The sequence below is a fragment of the Salvelinus namaycush genome, chromosome 5 (assembly GCF_016432855.1).
Source record: "Salvelinus namaycush isolate Seneca chromosome 5, SaNama_1.0, whole genome shotgun sequence".
Classification (NCBI taxonomy): Eukaryota; Metazoa; Chordata; class Actinopteri; order Salmoniformes; family Salmonidae; genus Salvelinus; species Salvelinus namaycush.
The window spans coordinates 38,329,789-38,343,307 of NC_052311.1; the positions used below are offsets into that span (position 1 = coordinate 38,329,789).

General features: G+C 43.2%; 1 protein-coding gene across 3 annotated transcripts in view; it reads right to left on the minus strand.

Annotated features, from left to right (window-relative positions):
• Window positions 1-299: 299 nt before the first annotated feature.
• Window positions 300-13,519, minus strand: part of LOC120048247 (transcription factor HIVEP3-like) — an 88,471-nt gene continuing 75,251 nt past the window's right edge. Inside the window, exons 4-7 of one of the 3 annotated variants that reach the window (XM_038994063.1) lie at window positions 8,160-8,335; window positions 4,962-5,063; window positions 2,664-3,316; window positions 300-2,045 (exon numbers count right to left, since the gene is read on the minus strand). In XM_038994063.1, the coding sequence (XP_038849991.1) occupies window positions 1,347-2,045; window positions 2,664-3,316; window positions 4,962-5,063; window positions 8,160-8,335 (1,630 nt within the window). In that variant the 3' untranslated portion in view covers window positions 300-1,346. Of the gene's footprint in view, window positions 2,046-2,663; window positions 3,383-4,961; window positions 5,064-8,159; window positions 8,336-13,519 lie in introns of all 3 variants that reach the window. The other 2 variants (XM_038994062.1, XM_038994061.1) reach the window with 2 other exon arrangements.

The window sequence follows — 13,519 nt, forward strand, 5'->3', positions numbered from 1 at the left end:
CTGTAACCAAGTTATCGTTACTCATTGTGCATTTATTCCTTGTGTTAGAATTTTTGTCTATTATTTAAAAAAAATTCTCTGCATTGTTGGGAAGAGCCATTAAGTAAGCATTTCACTGTTAGTTTACACCTGTAGTTTACGAAGCAAGTGACAAATGTATTTGTTTTTGTTGATTTTAACTCAGATTGTTATTTTGTGGAATTCAAACAGCAGCATTCTATATGTATTAATCAATCGTTATTTTGGTTTATCTATTTAAAAAAAATACATTTTTCAAAAACCAGTAAAACAGCCTCAAAGAAGTCTGGTGCACTTTTTATTGGTTCAGAGACAAAACATTTGCTGTGTGTGAAAATCTTTAGGGCACTTGTTCCTCCTTGTACCATATCCAATCTTAGAGACCTTCCTGTCCATCTCCATTTCAAGTCGTGAGAACATTATGAAAAAGGCAGACACATGACAAAAACATTATGGCATGTTTCCCCCCCCCCAAAAAATACAAAGTAAAAGAACTTAAACAAGAAACACTTTCATAGTTTAACAAAATAAATTACATTGACAACTCTTTTTTTATAAAAAAAAATATGACTTCAGTGCATTTTCTTTGCAAAGCGCTCACTGTTCCTTCAATATACCACCTCATATACCATATTTTAAAATACCCTGACATCAATGCAATGGCCTTAAAGGGATAGTTTGGGGTTTTGGCAATTCATTTTTATTTCTCTGAATCCAGTATGAATGAAGGTAGAGGTGCTGTAGTTTCGCAAGCCAATGCTAACTAGCTTAGTGCAAAGACTGGAAGTCTCCGGGTACAGCTAGTTATCATTGGCTCGCGAAACTACCTCTAACCCTTAACTATCCCTTTAAGGATACGAACAGTCATCACGCCACACAGGAACCCCCTTCCTGGAAACACAGAGTGCATATCAAAACTTCACAGCCTTTTTATCTTTGTCGTCATCTCAAGACACAAACCCAGACAGAAAAGGCACAAGTAACTACAGTTTGAGTAATACTGGACAAAGAGAAAACAACATGTGCATTTATTGTTGATTAAAGATTTTGGTCATTTACAAATGTATTCATATTTATTTTACATATATATTCAAATATATATTAAGATAGCAGTATCAATAGAGATACAGAAGGTAAGATCGAGAGATTTAAAGAAATCGTCAAAAAGAAAAAAGTGCATTTTATAACAAACCTGAATATTGCAGAAGAACTAACATTTAAGTTAACAATTGTATTGAAAACTGTATAAAAACAAAGCAATACAAAACCCAAAAACAAGAGTAGCAACAAAAAGCGTAAAGGACGCATGACGTATCAAAGGGTGGAGACTAAGTGCTCTGGTCTTGATTGGTTGAGTCTCCGCCTTTAGATCCTCTCTCTACCAATTCTGAAACAGTCGCTCTGGACCCCAACCCTGGTGGCTCCTGCCTCTCAAACAGCTGTCCAATCCTGTGTGTGGGAGGGGGGGACGGTCCTGCCTGGCCATGTGAGGGCCATCGTTCTCTGGTCTCTGCCTCAGACCTGTGTGAGTGGGAGGAGCTGTGATATTGCTTTGTGTTTATCATCCCTGGGTCCATCCTACCCTGCTGCGAGGTGGAGGGTTTGGAATGTATGGGTGGGGTTAAACTGGGAATGCACAGCCCTGATTGGCTGGCTCCTACTACTTCCTGGCTGTCTGACCAGTGGTCCCCAGGAGTTCTGAGCCCTTGAGTTCTGGGGGTCCTGCACCAGGGGGCTTCCCTCCTGGTCTGGCCCAGTAGAAGCCCCTCCATCGGGGGAGAGGAGGCCAAGGTGGGGGTAGTGGGGTGGGAGCGGGGACGAGCCTGCACCATCTGAATGCCCCCAATGGAGATCATCAGGTAGGGCACCCTGGCCTGCTGTGAGTGCAGAGGCAGGTGGCTGAAGATTCGGTCCATGGACTGGGACTGGGCTTTAGGGCTGTCACTGGGGGACAGACGGAAAGCTGGGGGGAATGACAGGCAGGGCTCTGGACCAATCTGCCCTTCACTTGGTGTTCCTATTCTCTCCTGTTGGGGGAGCAAGGACCTCATCATTACTTTACACAGTAGAACAAAACACTGAAATTGTTTTCACATTGCCTTTGGCTAAACTGGGCTTCCAATGCAGGTTTTAAAAACACAGGGGAGGGAAGCAACAAGACGCAACCACAGGCATTAAACACCATCAACCATCAAAAGTAAATTTACAAAGTATAGCATAGTTATGTATTTAGGCCTCTGCTATTCTCATATAGTGAGTGTTAGCTTAGTACCAAATACAACCCTTTATGAATTATTGTTGAATCATATTTATTTCAGTGGCACTAGTGTATTAAATACCTCTCTTTTACAAGAGTTAATTTTAGTAAGTCAAACAATTTGACATGGGAATATAACCTATAACTTGTCTCTATGTCATCTAGCTTGCACATAAATTACTTTTTATAAAAGTACTATCAGAACTTGTCCAATACGAAACACTTGGTCTAAGGCAATACGATGCATTTACTACTGACCATTACTGACAATGTAGTTATGTGGAGGGATGGCTAATTACATCTCATTTTGTAACTGACAAGAATAACTGTGGATTAAAATAACATGAAAAACTACAGGATCAGAAAGTGAATTAAATACATAACTTACCATTGAACCCACCTGTCTGCGATCGCTGGCCATCATACTGGGGATGTCCCATGGCAAACGACTGGGTGAGCTGCGAGGTCTATGCTGAACCCCCAGGGGCGAGGGAGAGGCCCGGGCCCACAACACCCGATACTGGCTAGGGGAGAGAGGCCGCATGGGGTACAGGGGAGATAGAGCTCTGATGGGGGATGGTCCTCTCTTGGGGGAAGGCGAGAGGTGTCGGTTGTGGGAGGCCAGCTCCCGTCTGGGGGAAAGGCTTCGGATGGGAGAGCAGCTCTCACTGCTAGGGGAGAAGGCCCTGGGGGAGGCATCCCAGCCCCGGCGGGAGAACAGTGCCCTCCGGCTTTCTGGAGAGGAAGTATGCCCGCTGGGCCACATTCTACGGCTGGGAGAGAGCTCCTGGCTGGGACAGGGGCTGGGATCTGGCTGGAGTTCTGGGGCTGAGGGGTCAGGCGTGCCCTGCTGGGACCGTCTTCCGCTGCTGGAGTGCCCCCTTGCGGACAGACTGCGGTCGGAGGAGCAGGATGAGGGCAGCTCATCGTGAGATGAGGACTCTTCCTCTTCCTCATCATCGTCCTCCTCTGAATCATCCACGTCAGAGAACTGGTGCTCATCCTGGTCCTCGGAGCCAGACAAATGCTCTTCAATACCTCCTGATGAGAAGAGGGGGAAACTTACACTATGCCTAATTCTCCAAACTCCAGTCCTCCAGGCTACACCTAAATGAACACAGTTGTGTTCAGTAGTCACGAAATGGAAGAAAGCAGTTAGAAACAGAGTGAAACGGGGAGGTACTATCAGAACGTGCCCAATACGAAACGCTTGGTCTAAACTAGTTCCAGATTGAAAGGCAAGACTGAAAACCAGCAGACAATGCAGCTCTCCAGATACAGAGTTCATCTAAGTCACTCTGGACTTACAGTGAGCTCTAAAAGTATTGGGACACTGACATTTGAAGTTGTTTTGGCTTTGTACTCCAGCACTTTGGATTTGACTATGAGCTTCAATAAAAATAGAATATGTTTCTAGACACTTCTACAATAATGTGGACGCTACCATGATTATAAATAGTCCTGAATGAATCGTGAATAATGATGAGTGAGAAAGTTAGACGCACAAATACACTAATCTCCCCTTCTATTGTAATGGTGAGAGGTTAGCATGTCTTGGGGGTATAATACTTGTGTCTAACTTTCTCACTCATCATTATTCACGATTCATTCAGGAATATCCATAATCATGGTAGAATCCACATTAACGTAGAAGTGTTTAGAAAATTATATTCTTATTTACAATAAAAGTGACTCTAAAATGACACGATACATTATTTACCATTCATTACTATTGGGCAAAAACATTTGTGAACACAATCAAAAACTGAAAATGCATTCAACAGGTTTATAGAGTCACAAGCTTGATGTAATCATTGCATGCTAGGAATAATATATACTTTAAAACACATTACTAAATTTGTCCCAATACTTTTGGTCCCTGAAAATGAGGGGACTACGTACAAAAAGTGCTGTAATTTCTAAATGGTTCACCAGATTTGGATGAAATGATCCTCAAATTAAAGCTGACAGTCTGCACTTTAACCTCATAGTCATTGTATCATTTCAAACCCAAAGTGATGGAGTGCAGAGCCAAAACAAAAAAAAATTGGGCACTACCACAATACTTGGAGCTCACTGTATACAAACACACATTCATACACACAAACACATGAAATGGGCACAAGGACCAGGACAGGCTGACTTCCTATCCAACCTGATATTATAAATAGCAAACAGATGGACAAGGTTTGATTTAATGGAATCGTGCTGCTGTTTCCATTCATGAAGTCTAACAGCTGGCTTTTGAATGGAAGGGTTATTTGAATGGGCTGTCCTCGGCTCAGTGTTGAGTGCAGTCTGCTACCGGGAGGGATTGAGAGAGGGATGGGTGGCATTGAGCCTGCACAGAGAGGGGGTGGATGTGAATGTCTGGAATGCTGTTCTTTAAAGGCCAGGACTGCAGTCTTGAAAACAACACTGTACATCTCTCCCATCCTGCAGCAGAAACAGACTCTATGGAATGTATTTGGCCATGTATTCTTTATGTATTAATTTAATATTTTTAATTTCTCTTTAGCACGACAGAGGAACGAGAATAGCAACATATTGCCTTACATATCCAACATACATGGCATGCCCAGTTCCAGTTTCTTTAGAGGAGCAGATATAGCTACAAGGCTAGCTATCGAGTCAGGTTTGAGGAAAGATGTTTGATGGGTGAAGTTTCCTCCCTATGGTATTGTACCTGCTTCCTCGGTCTCTGGCTCGTCCAGTGAAGACCCAGACGTTCCCATTGACTGGCACTTCTTCCCATGAGCCTTGGACTTCATGTGCTTGGTAAGGTTCCCTATGAAGACAAGGAAAACAAGAACAGCAAAGCCGCAATTAGACTGAACCGGAGCAGGGTAGATGAGGAATAATTGATGGTGCGGGGAGAGACCAGAGTACAACCAAATAGTCGAGCATAGCTAGGTTTGCAAAATTCTGGGAACTTTCAATAAATTCCCTGTTTTTTCCAGAATCCCAGTTGGAAGATTCCCAGAATCAGATCATTAGCTATGAAACTTGAAACTGAGCTCAGGTGCATTCTGTTTCCGTTCATCATTCTTGAGATGTTTCTACAACTTGAACTTGAATATGATTTTGAAAGGCACACACCTGTCTATATAAGGTCTCACAGTTGACAGTGCACGTCAGAGCAAAAACCAAGCCATGAGGTCGAAGGAATTGTCCGTAGAGCTCCGAGACAGGATTGTGTCGAGGCACAGATCTGGGGAAGGGTACCAAAACATTTCTGCAGCATTGAAGATCTCCAAGAACACAGTGGCCTCCATCATTCTTAAATGGAAGAAGTTTGGAACCACCAAGACTCTTTCTAGAGCTGGCCACCCAGCCAAACTGAGCAATCGGGAGAGAAGGGCTTTGGTCAGGGAGGTGACCAAAAACCCGATGGTCATTCTGACAGAGCTCCAGAGTTCCTCTGTCGAGATGGGAGAATCTTCCAGAAGGACAACCATGCAGCACTCCACCAATCAAATCAAAGTTTATTTGTCACATGCGCCGAATACAACAGGTGTAGACCTTACAGTGAAATGCTTACTTACAGGCTCTAACCAATGGTGTGGGAAAAAAAGGTATGTGTGTGTGTGTGTGTGTGTGTGTGTGTGTGTGTGTGTGTGTGTGTGTGTGTGTGTGTGTGTAGGTAAGTAAAGAAATAAAACAGTAAAAAGACATTTGAAAAAAAGAGTAGCAAGGCTATATACAGACACCTGTTAGTCAGGCTTATTGAGGTAGTATGTACATGTAGGTATCGTTAAAGTGACTATGCATATATGATGAACAGAGAGTAGCAGAAGCGTAAAAATAGGGGTTGGGGGGCTCAAAATGCAAATCGTCCAGGTAACCATTTGGTTACCTGTTCAGGAGTTGTATGGCTTGGGGGTAAAAACTGTTGAGAAGCCTTTTTGTCCTAGACTTGGCACTCCGGTACCGCTTGCCATGCGGTAGTAGAGACAACAGTCTATGACTGGGGTGGCTGGGGTCTTTGACAATTTTTAGGGCCTTCCTCTGACACCGCCTGGTGTAGAGGTCCTGGATGGCAGGCAGCTTTGCCCCAGTGATGTACTACCCTCTGAAGTGCCTTGCGGTCGGAGGCTGAGCAATTGCCGTACCAGGCAGTGATGCAACCGGTCAGGATGCTCTCGATGTTGCAGCTGTAGAACCTTTTGAGGATCTCAGGACCCATGCCAAATCCTTTTGGTTTCCTGAGGGGGAATAGGCTTTGTCGTGCCCTCTTCACGACTGTCTTGGTGTGTTTGGACCAATCTAGTTTGTTGTTGATGTGGACACCAAGGAATTTGAAGCTCTCAACCTGCTCCACTACAGCCCCGTCGATGAGAATGGGGACGTGCTCGGTGCTCCTTTTCCTGTAGTCCACAATCATCTCCTTAGTCTTGGTTACGTTGAGGGATAGGTTGTTATTCTGGCACCACCCGGCCAGGTCTCTGACCTCCTCCCTATAGGCTGTCTCGTCGTTGTCGGTGATCAGGCCTACCACTGTTGTGTCGTCAGAAAACTTAATGATGGTGTTGGAGTCGTGCCTGGCCATGCAGTCGTGGGTGAACAGGGAGTACAGGAGGGGACTGAGCACGCACCCCTGGGGAGCTCCAGTGTTGAGGATCAGCGTGGCAGATGTGTTGCTACCTACCCTCACCACCTGGGGGTGGCCTGTCATGGAAGTCCAGGATCCAGTTGCAGAGGGAGGTGTTTAGTCCCAGGTTCCTTAGCTTGGTGATGAGCTTTGAGGGTACTATCAGGCCTTTATGATAGAGTGGCCAGACGGAAGACACTCCTCAGTAAAAGGCACATTACAGCCGGCTTGGAGTTAGTCAAAAGGCACCTAAAGGACTCTCAGACCATGAGAAACAAGATTCTCTGGTCTGATGAAACCAAGAATGAACTCTTTAGCCTGAATGCCAAGTGTCACATCTGGAGGAAACCTGGCACCGTCCCTACGGTAAAGCATGGTGGTGGCAGCATCATGCTGTGGGGATGTTTTTCAGTGGACAACGCAGGAGTAGCTTCGAGACAAGTCTTTGAATGTCCTTGAGTGGCCCAGCCAAAGCCCGGACTTGAACCCAATCGAACATCTCTGGAGAGACCTGAAAATTGCTGTGCAGCGACGCTCCCCATCCAACCTGACAGAGCTTGAGAGGATCTGCAGAGAAGAATGGGAGAAACTCCCCAAATACAAGTGTGCCAAGTTTGTAGCGTCATACCAAAGAAGACTTCAGGCTATAATCGCTGCCAAAGGTGCTTCAACCAAGTACTGCGTAAAGGGTCTGAATACTTATGTAAATGTGATGTCAGTTTATATTTTTATTTAATAAATTTGCAACAATTTCTAAAAACCTGTTTTTGCTTGGTCATAATGGGGTATTGTGTGTAGATTGATGAGGGGATTTTTTTTTTTTAATCAATTTTAGAATAAGACTAATGTAACAAAATGTGTAAAAAGTCAAAAGAATACTTTCTGAATGCACTTTACGTGTAGCCTACTTGGGAACCGGATCCCATATTTTCCATGTCGAATAGCCTGAAGCCACATGGCTCTTCTCACAGGCTCTATTTCCTTATGTTGTTTTTTCCTGGTTATATGTTCATTGAACAACACAGCAGTTTTCCGGCATTTTTTGTTATTTCTGTATAATAAGAAAATTGACAAAGTTGGCTCTTTTACAATGGGGGTCAACGGGAAAGAATGTTTGTTTTCCCCAATTTGTGGGCGTGGTCGAGGGGAATTCCTTCTTATGACGTGAATATCGACTTGGAGTATAGCTAATCGTTAAAGAAACTGCTCAACCATATACGAAGCAGAGCGACACTGAATGCCATATTATGACTTGGGGGCCTATTTAGAAAGGTCACACCTCCTCTTCCTCACCTTTGGTTTTGAAGGCGAAGTTGCAGTGTTTGCAGATGTAGGGCCGGAGATCCGTGTGTGTTCGAATGTGCTTCCTTAGCATGCTGGGCTTCTTACAGCGGATCCCGCACTCTCCGCACACATAGTTTCCTCTGCCGCGACCCCGCACATACACATACTCCTCATTAGACTTGTACCTGATGGGAAAGAGGGAGAGAGAGAGGAAGTGGGGGGAGAGAGAGTGAGAAAAGATAAACAAAATACATATTAAGTTAAAAGTAGGTAAAGATAGCTCCCTGGGCCTACTCTACACAAGGCACTCTTCACATCAGAACGGGTTAGCCCCACTAAACCCCGGCTTCCTTTAAGTCCCCCTGTAGTTCGCTCTCTCCAGCCTGTCTACACCCGTAGCAGGCAGGCAGGCAGGCAGGCAGGTAGACAGAGAACCCAACCTTTATCCTCAGTTTGGTTGGCTCGGTCAACAACAGCAGCAGCTACAGAGAGGGAAGCCTGGCTTTAGCCAACTGCCCCCAAAGTTACAATACATACAAAATCCAACTCTACATTTAGCCCTACTCTATAAAAGACTAGTTTATATGTTGTTTTTAATGCTTACGAAAATACTATGCACTACCCAACTCGATGTACACTCATCTTTAAATAGAGAATTTGTCATACAGTATACTAGATCAACATGAATAAAGATCAGTATTCGCATTGGGCTTTCCAATGAGGCAACAACAGTACTTTGAACACATTCTTACTCAACTGAGAAACAGTCTCCAGAGAGCCATTCTATTGCATTCACTCAGTACAGCTTGTGTCTGCACACTGACACACATTTCGTGGCATGGCTAAAAATATTGCCTCACATTTCCAGCAGAGCGAGACTCAAGCTGCACACATCTGCCTTTCAATCAGGGAGCACTCAAGGTGTTCCTGCAAGGAAGCTGACAAATCATTCCCAGTTGTACAATGGCATCATGACTGATAGAGCAAACAGATGTGACGAAGCACAACTCTTCCTATTACTCTTTTAGATGGGGACTGTGAATTTCAAAGCAGCAACAACGGATGGTGATGCCATTGATGGAATGCAACAGTGCTTTGAGTCACTATTGTGAGTGCACAGGCACACGGCATACACCCAGCAGGTGAAACAGGACAAAATAAGTGAAAAATTACATAAACACTGACAATTTCAATCTGTCTCTGGTTGTGATGATGCTGGGCATGACTGTGAATTATGGTAAACCCTGCATCCTGTTGAACTTCATACAATACAATATGATAAACACACTGATCATGACCTCACAGGTTAAGAGTGGAATGAGCTAAGCTGACTATGTGACCAAGCCAATGAGAAAATGTGATAATGTATTTACTCCATAAAAATGTATGTCTGGCTGTGTTAAGAGCAACTAGACAGTTGCAGCTGCACTAAATGCAGATTAAGGAGATTAAACCCAATGTTCCGCTGTCACAGAGGACGCCCACGGCTCCTTTAGTTTATGAGAAAAGCGACAGTGAGGAAAAAGCCTGCCATGTTACAGCATCTGTTTCTCCAACTGAATAATGTTAATGTGCTCCAGAGAGCCCCCCAGTCAGTCCCTCCTCTCTCACAGACGTGACTTAATTGGATCAGGATGAAAACATACAAGTCATTAAAACCACAAAACAGAGCTGAGCTGCCTGCATGCCGTGTATTTATAGAAAGTAGTGATGTGTGTTGTGTTCCGATGACGGCAGTCGTGGTTGAGAACACAGAGAAGAGAGGTAGAATGAATGACACACTGTTTCTGGAGTGCTACATGCATTGTGTGTGTGTTTGTGTGTTCCCCAATATTTGCAAGATTTAAGTGTCCCAGACAAGTTTTAAAGATAAGGTTGAAATGTGCACGCACGAGAAACTCATTTGCGCATTCTTCTGCTCATAGTGCGAGATGGCCAACGAGCCCTGATGGATGCTGTTAAATTCTCCAGATTAAGACTGGGACATCACAAACATGTTCAGACATGTTTGATATTTTTGCTGTTGTCTGAGATGTGTTAAGAGGGGACACCCATACGAACAGCGGCACTAACCCGTAGAAACGCATGTCAAGTACCTCTGCTGAGTCCCCAACAAACGGTTGTTCCGGTTTTCAGGGAAAATGGTCCATCTTAACTCTTCCTCCACATTTACTGGACTGGTTGAACAGTGCAGAAGAGAACCTCCCAACAGTTTTTTCCCCTTCTCCTCAAGACCAGTATGTAGGCCATTATAGGGGATCTAGTTTCAGGCGTTTATTTTACGCCTGCTACGTTAGGTTAATCTGTTGGCTACGGAACCAAGAGAGAAGTCAGCTGTAGCATAGGCTAGAAGTCAGCTGTAGCATATTGTATTTTTTGCTGTGCAACCTGGAAATTGGATTTGAGCACAGTGCTTCTAGAAAAATCTCCCAGATGTCTAAATTCTGTTTATGTCACTGTGTTGTTTCCTGATGAGCAGCAGCTGTTCCCCATTCCCCAAGTCAATCTTCCCCGTTTAGCATGTATCACATTTCATGCTAAAATCACCGCTTAAATTGATTGCGTTACTCAATGAATTGGTAAAAAATTATTTTGAGATTTGGCCATGGAAAAAAAGGTCTCCCAAAATGCTAATGTTGCAAAATCTTTGCAATGGCTAGTTTCAGAAAGCCAAAGTGTGGATTGCAGTCACTCCTTTTCCATAGACTGCTTTCAATTTAAACAAATATTTACATATGTAAAATCACTAAACTATCACTTTAAGGTCAAAACTTTATGGCTTGTAAATTGTAAGCCCCTGTTAGCAACCATTGATGATAGTTATAGATGTGGGGGGACATAACCTGTCGGTGGGCCATCTATAGCTAATTTCCTGCGTGTCTACACAATCCAATATGCCATCTCTATTTAGAACAACAAAAAGTAAACAAAAATGCCCACAGTCTTCAAGCTTGGTAAGAGATCATTATTAAATATGTTTAAGTGATTGATAAGACTGAACTAGATCAAAGGAAATTCAATAATCAATGTTGTGTTGCACCTTTAACCAATAACATAACAAATTAACAAAAATACAAAGACTTGATTGTCTTTAGTAAGACATCATCTATATAACATTTCTGCCAGACTGCCCAGCCAGCCTGAGCCGCCTGCACCCCCGACCACCACCAGTCTAGTACATTTCTCAACTTTTTCCCAACACAATATACATTAACACAAAGAAACAGCAAATCCTCCATATAATTAATCTCATAGGCCTAATAGTACTGTAGAGCTCCTTTTACTTGCACACAAAATAGCTGGGTCGCCCCATCCTGCTCCTAGGGGTCCAACACCCTGCAGCGCCCCAACCCAACACACCCCACTCAGCTTTAGGATCTTAGAGAAACATTCATTATTGGTTTTGGGTGTGTTAGGCCAAGGCCAGAGTGACAACCCACAAGACGGAAGACCCCCAGGGCCAGGTTTGAGCAGTCCAGCAGCTAGGGATTGACAAAAAAGGTATCTCCCCTGACTTGGGCATGTTTTCAATAGACTCCTTTTGTAGTACTACATTCCATATAAGGCATCCAGACCTTATGAAAGTACCCAGTATACCCTTAATAAATCAATTCTGGTGACACATAACTTGATATTTCTGCCATCCATTGTGACAGAGGGAGGATAACCAACCTTCCAATTAATGCCAATGCTTAGCCGCTATAAATGCTTGGTTACACAGTTTCTTCTGATAAGTCTCCAGTATCAACATTTCCAAGCAAACAAAAACAGGGAGAAGGGAATCTGTAGACATGCTGAGATAAAATAATATACTCTTTGCCAGAATTCCGCCAGCCTTCACAAGACCATAACTTATGCAAATATGTCCCCTTTTGAGTTTTACACCTCCAGCAGAGGAATTACACTTCTGAGTGCATGTAATTAAGTTTCACTGGCATATAGTACGGCCTATGGACTGTCTTAAAACTACAGTAATTTATGTCTGAGATTATATGAACATGACTGGGCATTCAAACATATCTGTATCCATGAATCACCATCAATAGTTTCCACCAGGTCTTCCTAACATTTTTGTTTGACATGTTTTGTGTCATTGGGAAAAGCCTCTATCAACCCTTGATATAGTTTGGAAATCAACTTGAGGTTTTTCAGACTGCCTTAAAATAGTTTCAATCTTTGAAGTATCTGGCTTGTCCAGTGGTTGCTGCACAGAGAATAAAATCTTGCATTTCTAAAAATTAATCTAAGCTCTGTCACAGACTGGGTCTTCCCTGGCTGCCTGACCCCGCTGAGACCCCTGTCACCATCTGATCCTCGTAAGATGAGGCATGACAAAGAATTACCTTGGTGTACGTTTATAAATTATATTATCCAAGAATAGAATCATGGTTTAATCATTTGATCCAGGTCTAGCGTGATTGAGGCAAAAATAATAGCTAACGTTAACCAACTTTTGCCCAGCTCTCTCTCTCTAATGGTACACCAACTGGCGAAAGCCAGCCCTGTACTTCTGTTGAAACGAGACAAAACAAAGGCTACAAAACATTTCCACACAAACCACAACAGCTGTTAGAAATATAGTAATAATAGCCACCTCATATCGCTATCTGATAGATGGCTAGATGCTAGAGCTGAACTGGCTGTGGTAGCTAGCTACTAGCGATTTAATTAATTCACCTCAGTCGAGCGGAGATGAAACATTAGCTAACGTTACATATCAGTTACACTAGCGCTACTAGCTTAGCACTGGGAATATTCACAAATGTAGTTTTTTTTCCTGTTAAATTAAACAAAAGTTACCTTGCCAGCTACATTAGTCAACTAAATATTAGCCTGTTTCTGCTCTGCTTGCTTTTACAATTCGGAGAAAAGAGAACAACACATACAGTGCCTTCGGAAAGTATTGAGATCCCTTGACCTTTTCCACATTTTGCTACGTTACAACATTATTCTAAAATTAATTAAATTACCAAAAATCCTCAGCAATCTACACACAATACCCCATAATGACAAAGCAAAAACATGTTGATTTTTTGGGTCCAAATTTACAAGATATAAAAAAGAGAAATACCTTATAAGTATTCAGACCCTTTGCTATGAGACTCGAAATTGAGCTCAGGAGCATCCTGTTTCCATTAATCATCCTTGAGATGTTTCTACAACTTGATTGGAGTCCACCTGTGGTAAATTCAATTGATTGGACATGATTTGGAAAGGCACACACCTGTCTATATAAGGTCCCACAGTTGACAGTGCATGTCAGAGCAAAAACCATGCCATGAGGTCGAAGGAATTGTTCCGAGACAGGATTGCGTCGAGGCACAGATCTTGGGAAGGGTACTAAAAATTGTCTGCAGCATTGAAGGACC